Raw genomic sequence first — 21,081 nt, 5'->3', positions numbered from 1 at the left:
GATATGATGCATTACATATATATGTATTATTTATACTGTATACAAAGCAATTACCGTGTTATACCTTAAAAATATTACCATTTCTTTGAAACCAACTGACCACCCTTGTAATTAAAATAGAAGTATGAGCAAAATAAAAAATAGCAAAATGAATCAGGGATGTCCAACCTATTTTGTGGGCCATATTACATATTCCAGGGGCCAGATTACATATTTTCCAACACCCGAAGGGCTAATAAAGGGCATAGAAATGCTGTACTTTTATAGCGTGAAGGTATTTGTTAGAATTGCTTGATTCATTTACACATGCTACAGTATTTGTGTCAAGAAATACTAAGGTGTATGTAAGGGTAAATGTGGGGGCCAAGAGTTAATCCAAAGTACAGCCCAGTATACATTGAAGGGGGGGGCGTGTAGTGTTTAATTTACATTGTGTAAAGGTCAGGAGTATAGGAAACAACTACTCCCTTATCATCCATAGCACAGCAGTCACATATCACTATATACACATTTTTGTGCAGTTTAATTGTGTTAAGTGTACAATATGCAAAGGCATCAGACTTTGCATACAGATCAATGACCTGAAGTTCCCACTAAAGTATTGCATGCAATGTGTTCACGTAATGCACTGCTGCATGCATTTTTGTCCATTCCTGTGGGATGTACCAATTAATGTGGTCAGCATCCCAAGTGACAGCAGTGCATTAGATAACAGATCTACATGTCTATTGGTAGTACAATTATATTGTAGGGGAGATTCCAAAAGAAGTAATGCTGTGTTTATGCTGGTGAAAGTCATTGGCCAGCAGGTCTAAGGCAAGAAAAAGTAACTTCTTTCTTTCATAGAACAGGACATTTGTCATTTTATTTTATTGTATTTATGTACAGGTTTCCTGAGACATGCAGTATCTCCCCCCAGGGAAAATTTATTACTGTGTTCTGTAGTAGTGATATGGAGAGGTAATGAGAGTAATCACTTTGAAGGAAGGTACCATGAACTTGATATTCCCAGAATTGTCTTGTTTCTGCATAGACTTATTTGTTCTTTTTTTCTATGGTGAAACAGGTTTGGTAGCATTGCACAAAGCTCTGCCACTTGAAATTAGTGAAATGGTTGCATTAAATTAGGTGGTAGGGGTTACAAATGCCCTGGCATGGATATTCTGCTAATGCCTGACCTGTATGTAAATCAGGAATTGTGATTTTGGGTCTCAAAATACTCTAAAATGGAAAATAAGAGTATAAGTGAGTTGCTGCCTTTTGTGACCAGGTACAGTGCAGTTTTATTATCCCCATGAATAAAAGATGAAACATTGCCAATATAAGCAAAAAGTTTGTTCCCCATTTCTCTTCCCCGTTTTTTTATCTGGAATTATAATTTATAAAACTTTTTTTACTGAAGAAAAAGAACTAGAATGAAGGCCAGATCAGCCCACATATTTCTCTTACTGCTTTAGGCCACCAAATATTTAAACCATTTGGCTCAGACACAGGATTTCTAGTACTTTGTTCCAGGCGACAATAAAGCACTGTATTAATCAATGAAACTAAATTATAACTGTGAATTATTAACTTCATTGTGCAGATGTGTATTAAAGACCTCTTTGTAGTCAGTACTTTCCCACATCACTGGTCTCACTAAACTGAAGCTTTATCAGTTTTTATCAAACATAACAAAACCGTTTATGTCAGACTTGAATGTTTGAATAAAAAAAAACAGCCTGTACTATCACCAATGCATGGAAAAGCTGACTGCATGCTTATATTTGTTTTTTAGTTATCCTTACATAAGATGTGGTCCTTTAGCTGCTTGCTTTTAGGTTCAGCGTCACTTCACAAATATCTAAACCCCAAAACTAGTATGTTGAAGCTTACTAGTTCTTAGATGCGATGGCTGCATTCATTTTTCTTTTCAGGCTTTTTTGTTCTTATTTTCACCTGGTGATTCCACCAGTAACACAAATTCTGTCCTAGGGAGACTACGCTCCCTGCCTCTATCTTACTCTAACTATGAAAGATCTGCATTGGTCATGCTATGCTGCTTACCTAATTTAGACAACAAATAGCTCACCCGCACCTCCTCCTAGCTCCATAACATAAAGGGAGTGTTTTGAAGTTCAACAGAACAGTACAATTTTTTTTGTTTAATTCTGAGTATTTCAAACTTCCATTTTTATGGCCTGTGTTCCTCACTCTCTGTTTATCTGGGTGACTATTGTCACCATGGCTAATATGAAAAATGCTAAATGTGAACAACATTGAACAACTAAACATTCTGACATTTAGTTTCTGTCTGCCATAAAGGGTGAATTTGAATAACAATCTAAAACTTACTTCCTCCACTGGTAGCTCTTTCAGACGAGGCAGAGAACTGGAAAGCAGACCAATCAGGAATGGTGTGGGTGAACAGACAATGTCAATCATGGATGGTGGAAGCACAGGAATGTAGGTGTGTTGCCAGGCAAAAGGATATATTAGCGCTACCATCGCATGGCAGCATTTGGACAAAGTGCTAAAGAAAAACAAAGAATTAAAACTGTTAAAGTTTTCCAGTATCAAGAGTAATCAGAAACATTAATTAATTGTTGAACTTTTGAATATATGGGATAGAAATTTTTACAATTTTATTAAATCATTAACTAATAGACATGGGCTGATACCATTATTCTGCCGCAGGCAAGATGCAGCAAACAGCTAGCTTATGATTACAATCTTCTGACAGCAATGACTGGACAAAGCACTTGTCAGGACGCCTCCGTCAATGATTGGTACACACAGCACTATTCTGACCTATTGAGAGGGGACAAGGGAGAAAGTTCTTTTTCCTTCACTTGTATTGTAATTGTTCACCGTCGGTCTTTCATGGATTGGTCAGGACAGACCCATGAACGACGCTGTGCAACCTCTGTACACAGATTCTCACCAGACAGTTCATATCGGGTGATAATTATCAGATGTGTGCCTTAATCTGCATGCTGTTAACAGGCTTGGTCCATGTAAATATTAAGTAATCTAAATCGTATTATACAGAGAATGTATAGCATGTACTTAGTCTGTTTCTCCTTTCACTGATTTCAGTGATGGAATACTATTTCTCTTCCAGCTGAGAAGCATGATGGAGCTCCATTCCTCTTTCCACTAAAACCAACGATGGGGCACTAGTCCTCTTCCCACTAAAATGATGAGGACTATATGTTCTCCCATTGAAAGCAAAATAAAGGCACAATTGCATTTAAATAAATAAGGGGCAATGTTTCTTCTCCTACTGAAACCAACAATGGGGCACTATTGCTTCTATTACGACCCATGGGCATTAGGTAGGTTTTTCACTTCTGCTATTCACCAATCCAAAAGCATTTTTAATTTTTTTTCTTCCATTGATTAAGACCAGGGCATTGCTCCCCTTATTTCAAAAGTTTAAAGACCCATGTATATCCCCAACACCAAGAAACAAACCCAAGGCAGAAGTAAAAGGAAGTTTACAGAAATTTTGCTGGAAAGTATTAGAACCAAAAAGTTCAAACTGTCCCTTTGTTATGCAATGGAAAATTTCATTTATTTTGCAAAAGCGATCTCTCTCATTTACAGGGCTTTGCTCTTAGTCTTTGGGAAAAGTTTATCAAATCTGGGCAGTTTGTTTCTATTCCTCATGAGATTAAATAAACAGGCAAAGCGGAGTTCTACATATAAGCGCTAGTTGCCTAGAACAGGGACATTCCTGGAAAAATGCCCAGAATCCCACTCTGCACACACAACACTTTATAATTAAATGCTGGGTGACATCAGAGTTGAACGCTGTAATATTTACTCCAGTATCCACGACAACACAACAAAAAGAGAGCAGGAAAATATGTATGGAAATTAACCCTGCAGAAACCAGGAAGTTCATGGAGGGCAAAATGAGTTCACATGTGGAAACAGACTTATCTTTCAAACAGGAAGTTTCATGTTTATTACTAGCTAGGTTTACTAAAGTAGGAACAGTGGACATATTTAAGGTCTGGCAGAGATACCATAGCATATACAGCAGCAGAGCAGGTGTCAGGATGAATATGACATTGTAATTGGCTGCATATTCCTAGTGCTTTCACATTTTCTAAAAATCTATCAGGCTAAAGCAGGTAACACACATACCACAAAACATACACTTTCAAACAAAGATGCATAGCATTTGATTGGTAAACACTATCATTTTTTTTCATTCTTTCTACGCCTTGCGTTTCCTTTCTTTTACTTTTACCTTCCTTCCCTCGCTTTTTACTTGTTTTTTTTCTTTCTTCTCTTCCAACCCTCCTTGCTTATTTTTATACCTTTCCTCCTCTTTTTTCGCCTTACCTCCCCTTCTTTGCTTACTTACTTTGTTTCTCTACTCCCTCCTGTTATTTCTTCTTTCCTCACCTTATTCCTTCTCCTTCCCTGACTTTTTTGCTTCCTTTCTTCCTCCTCTTCTTTTATGAATCCTTCTTATACCCTTCCTCTCCTTATTTCTCCTTTCCTCCCTTCCCCCCTTCTTTTTTTCTTCTTTCCCTGCCTTATTTTTCTTCCTTTCCATATTGACTGGTACTCTTTTTTTCTTTCTTCTCTTCACCTTGTTTATTTTCTCCTCATCCTTTCCTGCACTTTCACTTCTACTCTGTGCATCTCTTCTTTGCCATCATTTTTACATTCATACTAATTTTACTATAATTTCCCAATATTTTATGATTTTTTTCAAATGTTTGCATTATATGAATGTTTTGTACGTGTTTTTTTCATTATGCATTATGTAGGAGAAACATTCAGAACAAAGGTTCCCATAGTGCAGATCTGCTTAAAACATTTTTATAAAAAAAAAAATCAAACAACCCATTAAAAAAATGCACTTAAATACAGCACATATATGTAAACAAACATAGCAAACTGCCTATTTATTACTAAAAATGTATTGTTTTAAACATATGAGAAATATTTTTTTTGTTTCAACTCTACCTGAGGGTATCCGCCATAAAAATGACTCTTCTTTCCAAAAGGAGAGAGGCAAAGACTTGTATGAGGTGCCGTACACTTAGGGTGGAAAAAAGTGCTTCAAAATCTACATGTTCCAGCCTTGAATCCAGAGGACGGCACAGTTCAATCACCTAAGAGAAGAGCAGAGGTAAGGCACACTCCTAGAAAATACAGGAATATATCATGTCAAACTATGACATGTTTGGGGATGTCTGACACCACTCACAACTTGGGAGAAGCCCCCAACCACCATTGACAGCTTAAGAGAGTCTTCCCCACCAATCATCACCACTTGGGTAAGTCTATTCTTCGGCTAGTCATACCTTGGGGGAATTTTATGCCAACCATGACTTAAGATCACTTTTATGTCAGTCTGTACAGCTCGAGTAAATTCTCCTGCCAACCACAGGCTGGGTTTTTGTCGTGTCAATCCCATCTTGGACGAAATGTCTTGCCAATTATAACTTGAGAAAATTCCCTCAAAGTTCTGTCTTACATTACAAACAGATGCTAGATTTTTGTCACCCGAGATAAACATTTATGATCACCTCATGTGGAAATGTCGTTATAGCTGTTCCCCAATGTTGCTCAGTGATCCATCCTGCAGGACCAACAGGACCAACATGTCTGCTTTGTTTCCTGTGGAGGAGGATGGAACACAGTGCCTTCCACTCACCCTGCCCACTCCCCTTTAAAGTGAATGAACACTGCTGTCTGTGGATCATTTGTTCATCCCATTTGTTGCTGGGAAAGATAACTAGTGATTAAATCCAGTCACAGTAATCCCAGCCCAACCACAAACCAAAAACTCCTAGAATGTACAGGCTGATGGATAGCTCAGTCAATTACAGGTTGGGCACTAATCACATTTCCCTTGTGTACAGCTTTCCATTCAGTCCACTCCCATACCTCATTCCCTGACCCAGGCAAAAAGTTCTTCACTGTAATCTTCTTTCCTAGAGCTGGAAAAGGGGCTTCCATGATGGCTCTCATAAATGGCTGTACCAGAGCTGGGGAGATACCCCTCCTTTTCTCCACTTCATCCAAGATCTGTAAGAATTAGTTCCAATGACATTTAAAAAAGTAGAATTAAAAAAGCTTAAAGTGTATCTAATGTCAAAACAGTTGTTGGCAAAGTTTTTGATGAATTGAGGAAAGACTGAAACCCTTGGCATTATTAAGGTTTGTGTCTCTGCTAGGGATAATCATTCTTTGTGTACCCTTGTTACCATTGTTAATAAAAATGACATTTTTACAGTTTTCACCAGAACACACGAAAATCTTTTCAAAGAGTCACCATGATGATGAAGAAGTGAATCTCTTTATTTTTTGAGAGACTTCCTCACACAAAAAGGACGAAATGTGAAGAGAAAATCTTTTAAATGCGGTATCATTTGTAAGAAAAAAAAAATAACAGGGTTTAACCCCATCATTGTCTCTTTATACTAAAATGTCCTGGCTTTTGCTATGCCATAAAGAAGAACAAAGCTACATGTAGTCCTCTTATAAAGTAAGCAAATATTGGCATCTTGCAACCCATAAACTATTTTCCCCATTCCTTTCCACCCATAATGTCTATTCCCCCAAGCCACTACTATGGTTTATTTTTCCTCCTCTGTACCTTTGAGAAGAGATTGAAGCACCCCAATCGGCTGACAATACAGTAAACTTCAGGAAGTCTCTTCCCCTTCCCGCTGGGCTGTGGGAACAAAATGGGAGGTTAGAGGCAATTCATGCTGGAAAAATCTACACTACACACATGCAGATCCAGGTTTGTCTTTGATAAATACTGTTTTTTTTACTTTTTTTCTCTTGAACAGTAAGTAAAGTACATGATGTAATCTGTATGTTGTTACCTGTCAGGAACATTAGGGTTTAAAGAAGGTTCAAAGGGCTGGCAAACATTTTCTGTCACAGTGCACTAACCATGACTTCTGTTGATTCAACCCTACAAAGGAAACATTGCCTACACCAAACAAAGAATGTTGGCAGGATAATTCCAAGGGCAAAGTACAAAATACACAGCCAGCATGACATAACCACCAAAGCATAACTAAAAGTCCAATTGAACTTTCAGTTTAAATCAGTGAAATACATTCCAGGTCCATGAAAACAAAGTTAGGTAAAAAGTATGCAAACACAGCTACAGTCTGAGTAGAAAAGCCTCTCCCATGCCAGTGTACTTCAGAGGAGGACCCTTGCCCTTTTGTGTAAAAGCAGAGATCTCTCTGAAGTCCAGCACATTCTTTCTAAATTAAAGCCCTAACTATCAATCAGCATAGAGTCTGACTCAGTAGAGAGCATATTAAGGCCCTTGCAGAGAGAAGATTGCCTGCTAGTAAAGAACAAGGGTCATTCTCTGCAGCAAGCTGGCAAGCAAAAGTATTTAACACAGGCTGTTGCTTCTTTTTAAAGAAAGTTAAATTGGGCTTTACATAATAAAAAAACAGTCAGCACTGTGGGATGTTAACAAGTTGTGAATCACGAGGACTAAAATAGGAAAGGTATTTACACATGCATGTTTTGTGAGGGGAAATCTTAGATTTTGTGTGCATATTTGTAGTCTGTATTGTCATGATGTGAGTGGACCTATTACTCTATCCTCTGTCACCATACGCTGCTGCAATAAAAGAGCAGGAAACAACATATTAACTATAGAAAAGCAAGTTTAAAAAAAAATTCCAATCAAAATACGATGGATCAACGTTTAGAGTTTAACATGTGCAGCTGAGGATATATAAACATTTTTTAACAACTAAAGCATTTGGGCGACCAGTTGCTCACAGAGAAAGGAGCCTACAGGAGCTAGAGATAGGTAGATAAAAGTACCGGAACAAAAAAAAAGTTTTTAACTTTTGCAGTATGGGGGGGGATACAACAGCAAGGGTAGTTTTGTCTATCTCATGAGTTCAGCTCTAAAGGTGCGTACACACTTCCAATTTTTATCGTTCCAATCGAACGACGAACGATCGATTGGGCAAAAAATCGTTCGTAAAAAAGTAACCAACGACGCCGACGAACGAGGAAACTCGTTGGAAACGAACGACCGGACCGGCGGATCGAATTGGACGACGATCGTTGAACATCGTTCGTGTGTACGGTCGTTCGTTGATCGTCCATGTTCAGAGCATGCGTAATGAACGAACGTTCGTTCACTTTCCTGTCGTGCACATAGTTCCTCTATCGCTCAAACGATCGTATCTATTGTGTGTACAATATCTACAAACGATCGTGTCGTTATCTCTATGTGCAGGATCGGTGCTATACGATCGTTCGTAGATATCGTGCAGGATCGTTCGTCGTTCGTTTTCCAACGATAATAATTGGAAGTGTGTACGTAGCTTAATTGTTGAATGTTGAGTTCAGGAAATTTAAGATCCCCAGTGCAGAGTCTCCTCTCTATTTATCACTAAAAGGTTGTCAGTAGTGGTGGTGGTGGTGTGGGGGGGGGGTTATATGTCAAAAAGTGCTTTAGTATTCAGGGCACTTAGGAACACTCAGTTATTAAGATTTCCTGAATTAAATAAATAGGGTTTTATTACATAGTCTGAATAATTCCTGCTTACCAGTAGCCGCCTACAGTAACCAAATCTTCGACTTCCATCTTCCCCGGTCAGCACAAATGAGAAAGTCTCACTAGAGGGAAAAAAAAAAGTTTTGTAGTAATAAATTCTTTTAGCTTTCATGTATTTGTTTACTAGTTTTAGGTTTTTGGTTTTATGTACTGAAATAACCACACAGTCAAAATAAAATAGGCTGTGCAGATTTAGGACAGACAGTTATGAGTGTTCATAATAATACCGCATTTTAGGGGCATAACTTTGGGCATCAAAGCCCTAAACTATCAGGTTATCTGTATGTGTGTGAATAACTTTATTAAATTGCACTGTTGCAGCAAATACATTCTTTTGAACTAGTTACATGTATGTTCCATAACGGATGTGCACTTTACCTGTCGAACTGAGTCACTGGTGTCCAGTCCTTTGCATCTGGGAAACAGAATTGTGGAATGGCTTTAAACTGATCACCAGCTTCCCGCATGAACTTGAACGGTCGTTCCAGCTAAAGTACAAACATTACATTTTAAATCCCGCAATGTGGAAGCGGCCTGTTCATATGAACACACCCATCTTCGCTGTCCTATAATGAACACCTAACCCTGGTTTTGCTGGCTTGATGACAAAAGTCCGTTGGTTATGCAATAGATAAAAAATTACAAATATGTTGTAGCTGTAAAGTTTAAGGCATATTTTTCCATCCTGTTGCATTCAAATTAACTTTTGTAACAAGTGGAAGCCGTTATAGGAGCATCTCTAAGCTGTGACTGAAGGTAGTCCCCCTACTCAGAGGGAGCCCGTACAGCCAATAACAAGACAGGAAAATGAACATGGAATCCTATCAGCTAATTCGTTTGCTAGAAAAGATTTGCACTGGTTAGAAGAGATAACTTTTTCAGATGAAGGATGGACACGTGCTTTTTACTAAACATAAACCTGTAATTTATTTTAACTATAAATTAACTATCATAAATACCAATTAATAGAAAGAGAACTATCCTCACAGCACCCCTCCAATTAGGTTTTACTTACAGACCTCACTTAAAGGCTATGACCTGTCAAAGGCTATGTCCTTAAAATGAGAATGTTCTCCTTGGTGATTAGCTGGATGACTTGTGGTGAAGTCAGTGAAACTCAGGTATAAAATTAAACTAAATCAGGGGGAAGCTAAGAAGAGGCTTTCCTTGCTAAAAATAATAAAAGCTAAAATGTGCTCCTATACAGGTAGACAAATAGAGTACTTGCTTCATATTCTAAAGTTCACAAAAATTTTTTTTTAGAAATATTACCTTAAGTGGGAACTGTTGGGTGATCTCTGGAACATATACAGTTCCAGAAGGTTTCTTTTGAAGTGACACCACCACAAAGTACTCGAACAGCTGCCGCTCTTGATACTCCATGAGATCTCGCTCCAATGTTTGGTACCGTGGGGTGAGGCTCATTCTGGACTTTACATGTACTAGTCGCTGGCTGTGTGCTAAAGCACAGAGAAATACAATAAAAACATTTTATTTCTCTTTTTTAAAAGATTTGGGATAGACTGAAACTGCTATTGAAAGTGACAGTAGAATTGAAGTGCCAAATACAATGATTGACAATGTGAGCATATCTGGCCTGATTTTTCACAAGCTAAAGATAAGATAAACTATTAGGGGGGAACCTGGGGGATCTAGCAAACTTTGAATGGCTCCCGTCCAGGACTGAATACATTTGTCATATTGTGTTTTTTAAAAAATCAATTTCAGGTTTACTAGACCACCCAGGTTCATCTATATTAGTTTACCTTCCCCAGTCTTTGAGAGCTTTAATAGATCAGGCCCACTGAGAGATAACATCAAATCTGTTTAGAATCCTACCTTTCAATTTCTCCTCTGTGTCACTATCTGATTCACTATTGTCATCTGTAACTAGAAAAGAGAGAAGACAATATATTAGGTCAACAGAGAGAAACTGGGGAAAAACATATTTCTTATTCTTTAATATTGAACGCAAACTGAGATAGTCCAGGAGATGAGCGAGAGGAGCAGATAGGTTAAAAAACTTCATTTTCTATTATCGGTATTGCAAAGGGCTATTTTTCTAGAAGAATTAGTAACGATTCTGTTAGTCCCTGTTGTGGAGATTTCACTTTGATGTCCAGCTAATACATTTTACACCAAGTAGTATAAATCTTAGTGTAGCCACAGAAAGCATTTGAAACCTAAAGAAAGAGGTAAGAACAGGATTGTCACATTGAGATACTGAAGTCCAAAGACTAAGGTGTTTTGTGTATGTTTATATACATTTTGTGCCAATTTATGCTCTGATAAAGGAGAGCATCTTTAAACTAAATGTGATGGGTATTTATACAGCCACCCTTTTAGCATTTGAAACCTGAGAGATATTCTGACCCTTTCCCACTCCATCTAAAGGCAATATAAAAATAGTCTGGAGTTAGGCTTTAAAGAACAATTGTATCTTTGTTAAAAGTTGTCAGTTAAGGCATAGCACACCCCCTGAATGCAGCACACTTGATCCAGGGGTTTTCATACTGTACGCTTGTTTGGAACAGTATAGCCTGGGTTTAAATTTAACGTCTTGTGCATGCACACCTTGCTCTATTCAATTCTACCAAAAGAGTTGTAGGCAGAACCAATGTTTACCATAATTATAGCTCTCCAAAGAAGTGACTTAATATTTCTGCAATAATGTGCAACTGCAGTGTTTTGCAGCTCCTGGCAGGGCCACAAAATGATGGCAGCCTGAACTGGGACAGAGGCAACTATCAAATGGGCTGCCCTCATAGGGGTAACAATGAGTTTGATGCTCCCGATTTCAAGCCATGCAAATACTGGGAACTGTCTCTAGAGGATGAGAATAAGGTCCTCACTGAGGTATTTGGTATCACATAGGGATCATTTCGGTTTGTGAGAAGGTCAGGTCTTGATCCTTCACTGTGCTATGGAGAAGTGTGAAGCATCAGAAATAACATGACAAGATGTCTGTTGATAGTTCTATCTAGCATATAAAGAAAAACAAGTGAACTCCATGCTTTTTGGAAAGCCAAACAGGTATTTAATTACCTCTTCCAGAGTTATTGTCTGTAGACTGCAACAATCTCTTCACCCTTTTTTTCCCACGGCGTGCTTCATAAATGGAATTAATCCGCATCACCAGCTATATGAAAATAGCATAACAAAAATAAAGAAACAGTTTACTTAGAAAGAAAACACTAAATGAAAAGAAATACATTAAAATGTAATCATTCACAGAGTTAGCTGTTAAAAGTAAACCAGTAATTTGCTTCTCCAAAGAAACCGGTTCACCTAAAGCTTAAGTCCAGTCCATTTTTTTATTATTTCTTGGTATTAACTCTTACAAAAATGCAGCTCAGGCTCATACTTGCCCTAAATCTGGAGCTGTCCGCCAAAGTACATTTTTTTGCCAGTCAGGGTTGATTGAAGCTCAGGGTCACTCAACCCTGAAAACTAAGAGCAATGCAGGCAATTTACAGTATATTATTGCAGTGGTACTGAGGTCATCATGTTAGCACCCATCTCTGCATCAGTCCAACACAGTGAAAGGAATGAAGAAGATTCATCATCCATTAAAGTATGTTTCTATTCTAGCCTGGCTTTCCCAACAATGAACCTATATTATTTGCTTCTACTGGTGCTGGAGCTCTTCTGTGTATTCTCTGCTCTTGCTGCATGCTTTTCACTGTACCTGTTGCTCTATTTGAACATTCAATACAGTTCCTTGTAACAATAATAATTACACTGTATACCTTTGGGATTTTCCTCCTTCGTCTACCATTCTGTTGATCTCCAGTACTGAAGAAATTGTCATCCGGGCTGCTTGGAGATGAAGGAGGGCTGAGTTTACTGGGAGAGGCCCCGCCATCTCTCCCCAGCTTCCTTAGGTCCAACAGTTTGAAGCTGCGCCGTTCTGAGTTTTGCCTGAAGAAAGGGGCCTTTTGCTGCATTTGTTAAAAAAAAAGGGAGAGAAAGAGAGCTAGAGATAAGTTATAAGTCATTTTAAACTCAGAGCTGCCCCACATTTGCTAACAATTCTTAACTTCTAAAGTCTACCCTTTATTTCAGTAGTGGGCAGCTTAATTTATACATAATAAATATATTGCTACAGTTGATTATTTGTAATGCTATCAAGCAAATATAAACAAAGAAAAAGAAACATGCAGTTCGGTTTAGGAGGGGCAGAAGCAGCAGATAGTTGTGCTACAGTACCCATGTGTTATCAAGTAGCATGCTAATAGGAGGAGAGAACAGAGTGAAAGGTGAAACTTAGTTCACCAGTCTGCAGCTTCATACTGTCCAGTCAAAAGATACAGTTGGGACATGACCCAGAAGTGTTACTTAACTTTAGAAGGAAAAAATCAGCTCTCCCAACCTGCCAGATAAGGCTGTGTAACTCTCAGGACAGAAATAAAAATTCCTTGGCAGGTGAACAACTCTCATAAATGTATTTCATTTGTGTTTTTAATGGTTTGCGTGGAGCTTAGTTTTAAGAAACTAATCTGACCATCCTCATAGATTTATTGTCTTACTTTGGTTTTATGTATTATTAAAAAGCTTTGAATGTTATAAACATTACCATCACCAGCCTGAGAAAGGCTAAATCCTCAAGCCATTTTATTTACCTTGCTTAACGTTCCAGGAACAGAGGCCACTGGTCCCGGAACACACTTGTTTCCTAGACACCTACTATCTGTCTCGATGTCTTCATAAGGATTTTCCTTTGATGGGTGATCTACAATGACAGCAACACGTAAAATGTATCACATCCAGTAAAAAAAAAAAATCGTACAAAAATTGCATGCACTTCTTAAAATGGCAGAGATTCTAATTAGTACTTAGTGCCCAACACCCATAATTTTTATTTCTGTGCCAGCGCCCCTCATATTAGGCATTATAGCAGGCTGATAGAATATCACATCCTGATAACATTTTTAACATTGCTGAGGGTGAATGAGGGGGGAGGGGAGGTTTTTGTAGTTGAAATCTGGAAAGCAGTCTTGAGTCACAACATCTGTCCTTCATAGCTACAGTGCATAAGTGAGCGTTGTCACCCAGGAAATATGTCGCATGCAGGATCCTCAGGGTAACGTATAGGTCAAAAAAACTGTAACCTGCATTTATAGTTACATAGTTAGCCACGGTAAAAAAAGACACAAGTCTATGAGGTTCAACCACTAGGGAAATAAACCTGAGACCTGCGTATTCCTGATTCCATGAAGCAATCGGATGTTCCCTGGATGATCATTCTCTATTGTCATTACTTTAAAGCCTTAATACCCAATTATATTCTGTGCTTCTAGAAAAGCATCCAGCTTTTTCCTAAGAAATCTATAGTAGTTGCTGAAACTACTTCCTGAGGGAGTCGATTACACATTTTCACAGACCTTACAGTGAAGAATCCCTTCCTTATCTGGAGATTAAACTTCTTTTCCTCCAGCAACAAAAAGTGCCCTCTTGTTCTTTGTAACGATCCTAAAGTGAATATTGGGGAAGAGAGTTCTCTATATGAACCATTTATATATTTATACAGGGTGATCATATCCCCCTTAAACGTCTCTTCTCAAGGGAGAATAGATTCAGGTCAGCTAATCTCTCCTCATAGCTGAGCTCCTCCATTCTTTTTATTAGTTTAGTTGCCCTTCTCTGCACTCTATTCAATTCCAAAATGTCCTTTTTGTGAACTGGTGACCAAAACTGGACTGTATATTCCAGATGTAGTTTGCACAGGGTCAGGTTCTATGAAATAGTAGACTACAACATATTGCATTTTTGGTTTTGGAAAGTCATTAAACTGAATTGGATTTATGTGCTGAATATGTCACTGTTTTATCTGATATAACATATTACGCATACAGTATATCCTAAGTCTCAAAAACTTATTTGAATTAGAAGTGAGAAATGATTAAATTGCAGACAATATACTAACAAGTTTCTTCCTGATTACTGGAACTAGGAACTCGCTTTTAAAGCAATTCCTCCATAAAACACAATTTGGGTATACCGACATCTCCTTTAAAATGTTAGTTTCCTGGTTGTCATACTGATCCAAGGCTTTAACTGCAAGTATGCAGAGGTGTTGTGAATTGCATTGGTTTAATTTGCTTACATGTTTTAGGACAGTGACACAGAGGTTCTGATTCATCAGGCTATAAGGTCACTTAAGGTTTGGGTAAAAAAGGATTTAGGGAATGTTGATGGCATACAATAATACTTAACAAAGATAGCTTAGTATGCCCTAAAAACAGATGTAAACGTCAATAATTCTCTCATGTGTGCTCTCTTTTTGGTCCTAAATATGCCACGGGGTAAAAATTTACTTAAAAAAAACAAAAACAAAATCACCATCACCTATGCCCCACTCATAACCATGCTTATAAATCGTATAACAAGTATAGCAATCATATGTTTTTGAAATGTGATTGCTGCAACCCAGAATTTAAATTTAACTCCTCGCAGCTTCCTAAAAATTACATCAGCTCTTATACTTCATTCTCTGACCATCGATAGTAAAACTGCGTTGTTCACAGTCAGTCACATTTTTTTAATGTTAAATAGGACAAATTTTTTGTTTCGCTTTGACTCAAACTTTCCAGGCTGGTGACTTTGTGAACTTTCGTTTTCTGGTTAATTTGCTGCAAGGAGAGTGACAAGTAGGGGTCACAGACAGGAAAAGAAACTTTAGTGAGAGGATAGAGGTTAAGGGACAAAAAGGCTCAGCAAGAGACTATAATGGAATTATGTAGCACCCATTTGTCTAGATTTAGAGCTCACCTTTTTTTCTCGCCATTTGTACTTCATGCAGAAACTTGCTGATGTGTCACATGATCAGGAAATGCAAATACAGGTAGGCATGTATGCTGACTTTAGTTGGGAGGGGCAAGGGTTAAAACAATTAGTTAAAGAGGAAAGGGGCGGCCCTGAGCTGTGGCCTGCAACCTGTTTCAACAAGGTGAGGCAACCTGAGGATTCCCAGTGGCTGCTTAAAGGGCCAGTGCACATATAGGTCTCTAAAGGAAAGCTGTATAAGTAGAATGTCTTTGCTGAACAGTTCTTTGAAAGTGCTAAATGTCTGGCTGTGTCTGTGTGTATCCAAATTGAATCACTTTCGTCAAAATGAAAACAGATCTTCTTACCTCCAGATTGTGTAAGTTTAGCAAAGCAGCCACACTGACTATTTTCTGACACCAATGGCTGCATACTTGTTTGGTAACTGATAAAAAAAATATCGGACAGCCAGGCAACTAGCATTTTCATTGATCCTTTATCAATTTAAACTGTCTCACAGTTATAGCAGACCATAGTAAGATTTCTGTTCTTTTTGCAGTAGACATAACTGTGTTGCTAAGAACCCAAATACAGATTAGAATTTTCTTGTAATTTTGGTTATAGAGCGTTAGCAGAGCCTCTGTCAAATTTTATATCTGCCCGTGTCTATATTTGAGAGGATTCTCCCTTTATTTTCTCTCCCAATAACACCATAATGCAAATCAACACAGTGTCACTGGGGCAGAAGTAAGGAGAACTCTCCAACAAGGACACCAGCAGTTACTTTACCCCTAGGAAGAGGACAGGAAGGAAAAACTTCCTAAAATAGAGACGCAGAAAGCTATTAAAAAGAAAAATGACTGTGAGTTTGACAAGACAATGAACTGGAATTGGGTTTCATTCTTGGATTTTTTAATCTTCCAAAAATAACGCATGGAAGTTACTCTAAACTCAAGGAAAACGTAGCCCCTGCACTGGGTAAATGCTTGTTTCTGTCCAGAGGAATGTAAAAAGGACCTTTGCTTTCCTTGTCCCTAGCTGCCCAGCAGCTGGCATTTTCCTTATTCTATCCATGTCAACACTCTGGGGGGTCCTTGAGGATCCTCACATGCAGGGGGTTGAAGAGGATGACATCTGAGCCTAGGACCACAATACAGAGCACCTTAGATAAGAAGCTGGAGACCAGTCAGAGGAACATTTAACCCTTGCATTGCTAGGGAACCCCACTTACATTTTAGGTACAGATGGAGTTCAGCTTTAAGAACTCAGATTAAAGGAAGTGATTTGCACAACTATTTTCAGTTTGACGTTTGTAAGAGAAAGCACTCAGTGGGTAAATGAAGCAACAATAAAAGTGGGTTTGCATGAAATATAACTAATGAGTAAGCTTGAGCCCATGACCTCCAGATTGTGTAAATTTAACTCAGCGTCTAACACATTGCACTGCACGATAAGCTGTGTTTAGCAGAGCTTCACTTATGATGGAGCTTTGTCATAACTTTGTCATAAAAACTGTATATGATCTTAACATATTGATTTAAATACAACAGTTGTTTTTAGTATTCATGTGTTGCAGCTTCCAGTAAAACAATAGTGGTGACCCTGCAATGAAGCTCCTTGTACAAGATTTCTGTTAAAGGGTGACACATTGTCTCCCAGCTATGCTCTTGTGTAGTTATCCTGTCATTCCCTCAGTGGAGGCTACAAGTGGCCATGAGAGCGCACATTGCACTCTGAAGAATACTTCACTTCTGTACTGAAAAGGTTAAATGCTTGTTCGCAAGCACACACTGTGCAAGTCCTCTATGCATGGTTCCACAGCAGTGTTTGGAGGATAGGTTGTGGGTGATTTAGCCTATGAATAGAGGTGGAGGGAATGTGGGGCTGAAGAAAGAACACTGAAAGCTCATACAAAAAGCGACATTACAGTTCAGATAACCTGTCTGCAATTTTTTTTTTACATTTATTCTTCAAAGATAAAATTACTTTAACCTTATTATCTGTTTTTCTTTTTTAATACATTGTATCTACTGCTAATTTACTAATTCTTTTACAGTTTAAGATCCCATTCCAGCAAAATTGTATTTTCACTTTTGAAAGCAGTTAGAGGATTGAAACATAGAAAAAAAAGGTAAAAATTCAATATTTTCTAAACCTGAAGCCAGTGTGAATTTTGTATCAACTTCATAAAGTGCATTATGTATTACAGAACAGAAAGCTCCAGCCTAACTAGACAAGAGATAAAGGTGCTCAGGAAAATGTAATGAGGAAGCAACCAAAAAATACCTTTCTACAAAAAGTTTTTCTAACCTGACAAATAAAACACAAACTCAGTTTCAGTCACCCAAATCCAGTTACTTTGGTTCTAACTTACCATCATCCAAAATTTAGAAACAACTTTAGTTGTATCCTCTTGCGAGCTGTATGATTAGAAATTGCCTTTATTTGGGCTACAATACAAGCTGGCCTTTTTCTTTACCACTGACGTCATACAGAGCTGAAACTTTTGGCAAGCCTTAAAAAATAGGTTTAATTTGTGTGTAAAAAGTTACATAGTTTTATGTTTTTTTTGTGTTATTGACACAATTGTAGCATGCAAGTATCTTATACTGTGGTAATGGAAAATTTGAGTCAGCTGTAATTAGTGCAAAACAGGATGTAGGGACACCAGTGCAAGGAATCACAATCATTTGACCTACTCATGTAAAATAGGACTTCCAATCTGCAGCAGGGGGAACTACAGATCCCAGCATGTTTCCACGGCTAAACCATGAATAAGTCATACAGACTGGAGTAGTGCACAGACCATTTCTCTTCAGTCCCAGTGTTCATTGAACTTTCCACTCCAATACCCCCACCAAGTTAATCTAAACACACATGCCACAGCTAGTTTCAGTAAGGCCAATTACTTACCCACAAGTCTCATCTTCTTTTTGAAGAAGGTCATTTGCAGACATCTGCCCAAAAGCATTGTCAAAAAACTTGCTATTTGTATTGCAACAAATATGGGTTCTGGGAAAAAACTGACCCACCACAAAGATCTCCAGAACTTAACACCAAGGGTACTAACACAGTACTGCCTGCTAATTTATTACTTTCAAGGCTTGCAAGTTTTAAAAGTCATTTGTTCTGCATCACCAATCACATTTCTGGATGTTTGACATTGTTCAATCTCTAATTATTGTGTGAATGTGCAAGTAAGGACTTTCTTGCTCATGCTAGTGGATAGAAGGGATGAATGAGTAGAAGAAAAAGCACACACTTCTCACATTACTTATAACTTGGAGTTAACCCCTTGAATTCTGCAACACAATACTTAAGCTGGCCAACTGTGTCAAAGTGAATCCTCTCTGACCATTTCATACTATACTGTGCATGCCAATTATTTGCTTACCTATATAGTACATTATTGGACATATAGTAACAATATGGTTTCAATAGATGCAGTTAGAAGAGAGCTACAGCAAAACAAAACTGAAGCATGCCAAGGTTTCCCTCACTACTCACCCAAAGTCACTTTAATGGAATTAGGGGAGATCAGGCCTTACACTGAAAATTTTAACTAACCCCCTGCACAATGCTATACCCACACAGACAAAAACCGTGATTCTTGGATTGCATAAATTGCAACACATGTTTAAGCTGGCCAACTATTCATTGTTAACATGTTGCTACACTCCTTTGGCATCTGATGCGAAGTATATAAAAAGGAAGGCAGGTTGATCCATGCACACGTAGCAGTTACAGTTCTGGGTGCTGGCTAATCAGAGCAAGTAACAAGTATGGATAGCACATTCATCGGAATTCCATAGGAAAGATGTGGATTGTTCTGTATTAGATATATATATATATATATATATATATATATATATACAAATACATATATATCACAGTAGAGTAAGGATTGGACAGAGTGGGGTTACTTTGAGATGGCTGGCTAGCTTAAAACTGTATGCAACTTTATGCAAAAGTCAGATAGAAATATGTAAAGGTGTATAGAATTGTGCAGAGGGTTAACTTAAAATTTTTATTTTTTATTCTAAGTGTTTTTATCCTTTAAGGGCTAAAGTTGTGTACAGACTTGCAATTATATTTGCTTAAAACAATCTGCTTGTTTCATTGAGAGGGAAGAATGACTTTTTCTCTGCTGCAGTTCAGTAATACTTACAAGTCCTCCCCCTATGTCTGTGACTACACAGTAAAAAGAGAAGCTCCCTGTCACTCTGATCTCTCCTTTTGTCAGCATGTTAGTTATATTAAAGCACAACTCATTGACTTGTATTGTTTCTCCCACTTCCAGTCTCAGCTCTGCTCTAAGGGACTAAAGGAGGCTGATAGCAGGTCACAGCCAGGTACATACAGTGATTAGGTTTTACAAATACATTTATTGCTGTAATAATGAATACAGCAAAGTATTAATTTATGTGTTTTGTATCTGCCTGGAGATCAGCCAACCTAACTGAACATTATTTAAAACTGAAAAATCATTTGGCTGGAGCTTTGGTCATCTCTAAAATAATGTTGACATTTTTTGTGGATTTGTTGATTTTCCTCATTCCCAGAGAGATGAGGTACAACCAAACAGGTAAAGGAATGAAAGATAATTATCCAGGTCATAACAGAGCATTCCTGTCATTCTCAGAACACTGCCACAGGCTGCCAGACCTCCACAGGGGTGAGGGGTTGAATGTAAATCTGCTGTCGGTGCCTGCTATCAGTGCCTCTCATCTGTGTCATGTAAATGTGGATAAAAATAAAAATTGTGTAGTTTTTGACATAAGTTGGCTATAACAAAGCTCTCCTTCTCTGTAAGGCTGCGAACAAAATGATTTCAAAGAAATGCTGATTTTATACTGGAGGAGCTGGGAATCTATTACCATCCTATAGTGACTGATGGACCCCAGGCTGCTTTTACTTCTAGAGCCCCTGGTCAGTGTATTAGATCTTGTATATGAATTACCGAACACAGACATTTATATTTTGCTTCCCACTTGGGTTTGTTAAACATTGCAAATATTATTCAATAGAAGAATTAAACTTTTTAAAAGACTATTTTTATTTGAATCAGTATTATACTCTAAAATCTACCACCATATTGTTGCTGGATAATATTGTCCCATGGAGAGCTGGTGTACGTATGTTTTGTACATGATTTCTTATGATCTCTCTATCGCTAAACCAGTAAATCAGCACTAACAACAAATGCTATAGATATTTATGTGCACGCTAGATGATTGTTGCTCAAGAGGTCATGCATATCTCAGATGAAAATCAAGTATACATCAGTCCCTCGATCAGTCCCTAAAAGACTGAGTGGGAACAACTGCTTCTCGAAGAAGCTTGTCCATTCTGGCACTATTCTATCACTGGAAATGACTGCGAAAGATTGCTTACAGCTATAAGATTTTTTTATGTATCTGATGACTGTACGGGAATTAGGAAGTAGCATATTAATACGATTGGCACTTACTTTGCTCCCAACTCCAATTAGCACTCCAAAAAAAAAAAAAAAAAAAAATGATTGGCTTCTTATACTGCTTATTTTTTTAAAATAAGTTAAAGAAGTACTTACAATGCCTACGTCTAAAACAATACCTTTCATGTGGTTATACAGATATGTATTGTTTTGTGTTTTTCAGCTTTAAGCACTCCCCCAGGACAAATCATCCACATTGAACCAGGCACTATCCTTTATCTTGGATGCTTCTTCGTCGCCTACTAATATAACCCTTTCCCCCACACCATGGTCTTAATAT

The 21,081-nt window shown here is 38.0% G+C and overlaps 1 protein-coding gene and 1 long non-coding RNA gene across 2 annotated transcripts in view; one reads left to right on the top strand and one right to left on the bottom strand.

Moving 5' to 3' along the window:
- The window catches only part of DENND2A (DENN domain containing 2A), a 65,923-nt gene that overhangs the window by 5,924 nt on the left and 38,918 nt on the right, over window positions 1-21,081 (bottom strand). The window contains exons 5-15 of the mRNA XM_072400215.1: window positions 13,183-13,292; window positions 12,310-12,501; window positions 11,606-11,699; window positions 10,400-10,450; window positions 9,833-10,020; window positions 8,939-9,048; window positions 8,553-8,622; window positions 6,608-6,685; window positions 5,896-6,036; window positions 4,969-5,117; window positions 2,335-2,512 (exon numbers count right to left, since the gene is read on the bottom strand). Coding sequence (XP_072256316.1) covers window positions 2,335-2,512; window positions 4,969-5,117; window positions 5,896-6,036; window positions 6,608-6,685; window positions 8,553-8,622; window positions 8,939-9,048; window positions 9,833-10,020; window positions 10,400-10,450; window positions 11,606-11,699; window positions 12,310-12,501; window positions 13,183-13,292 — 1,361 coding nt within the window. The remainder of the gene's footprint in view (window positions 1-2,334; window positions 2,513-4,968; window positions 5,118-5,895; window positions 6,037-6,607; window positions 6,686-8,552; window positions 8,623-8,938; window positions 9,049-9,832; window positions 10,021-10,399; window positions 10,451-11,605; window positions 11,700-12,309; window positions 12,502-13,182; window positions 13,293-21,081) is intronic.
- LOC140323284 (uncharacterized) lies at window positions 14,888-18,108 on the top strand. The gene is made up of 3 exons (XR_011919328.1): window positions 14,888-15,404; window positions 17,382-17,456; window positions 17,535-18,108. It is a non-coding gene; the product is annotated as an uncharacterized lncRNA (long non-coding RNA).

Source organism: Pyxicephalus adspersus, chromosome 2 (genome assembly GCF_032062135.1).
Source record: "Pyxicephalus adspersus chromosome 2, UCB_Pads_2.0, whole genome shotgun sequence".
In the NCBI taxonomy this organism is placed as follows: domain Eukaryota; kingdom Metazoa; phylum Chordata; class Amphibia; order Anura; family Pyxicephalidae; genus Pyxicephalus; species Pyxicephalus adspersus.
Note: the sequence above shows the minus strand (reverse complement) of the source record. Positions and strands in the feature narration are given on the sequence as shown.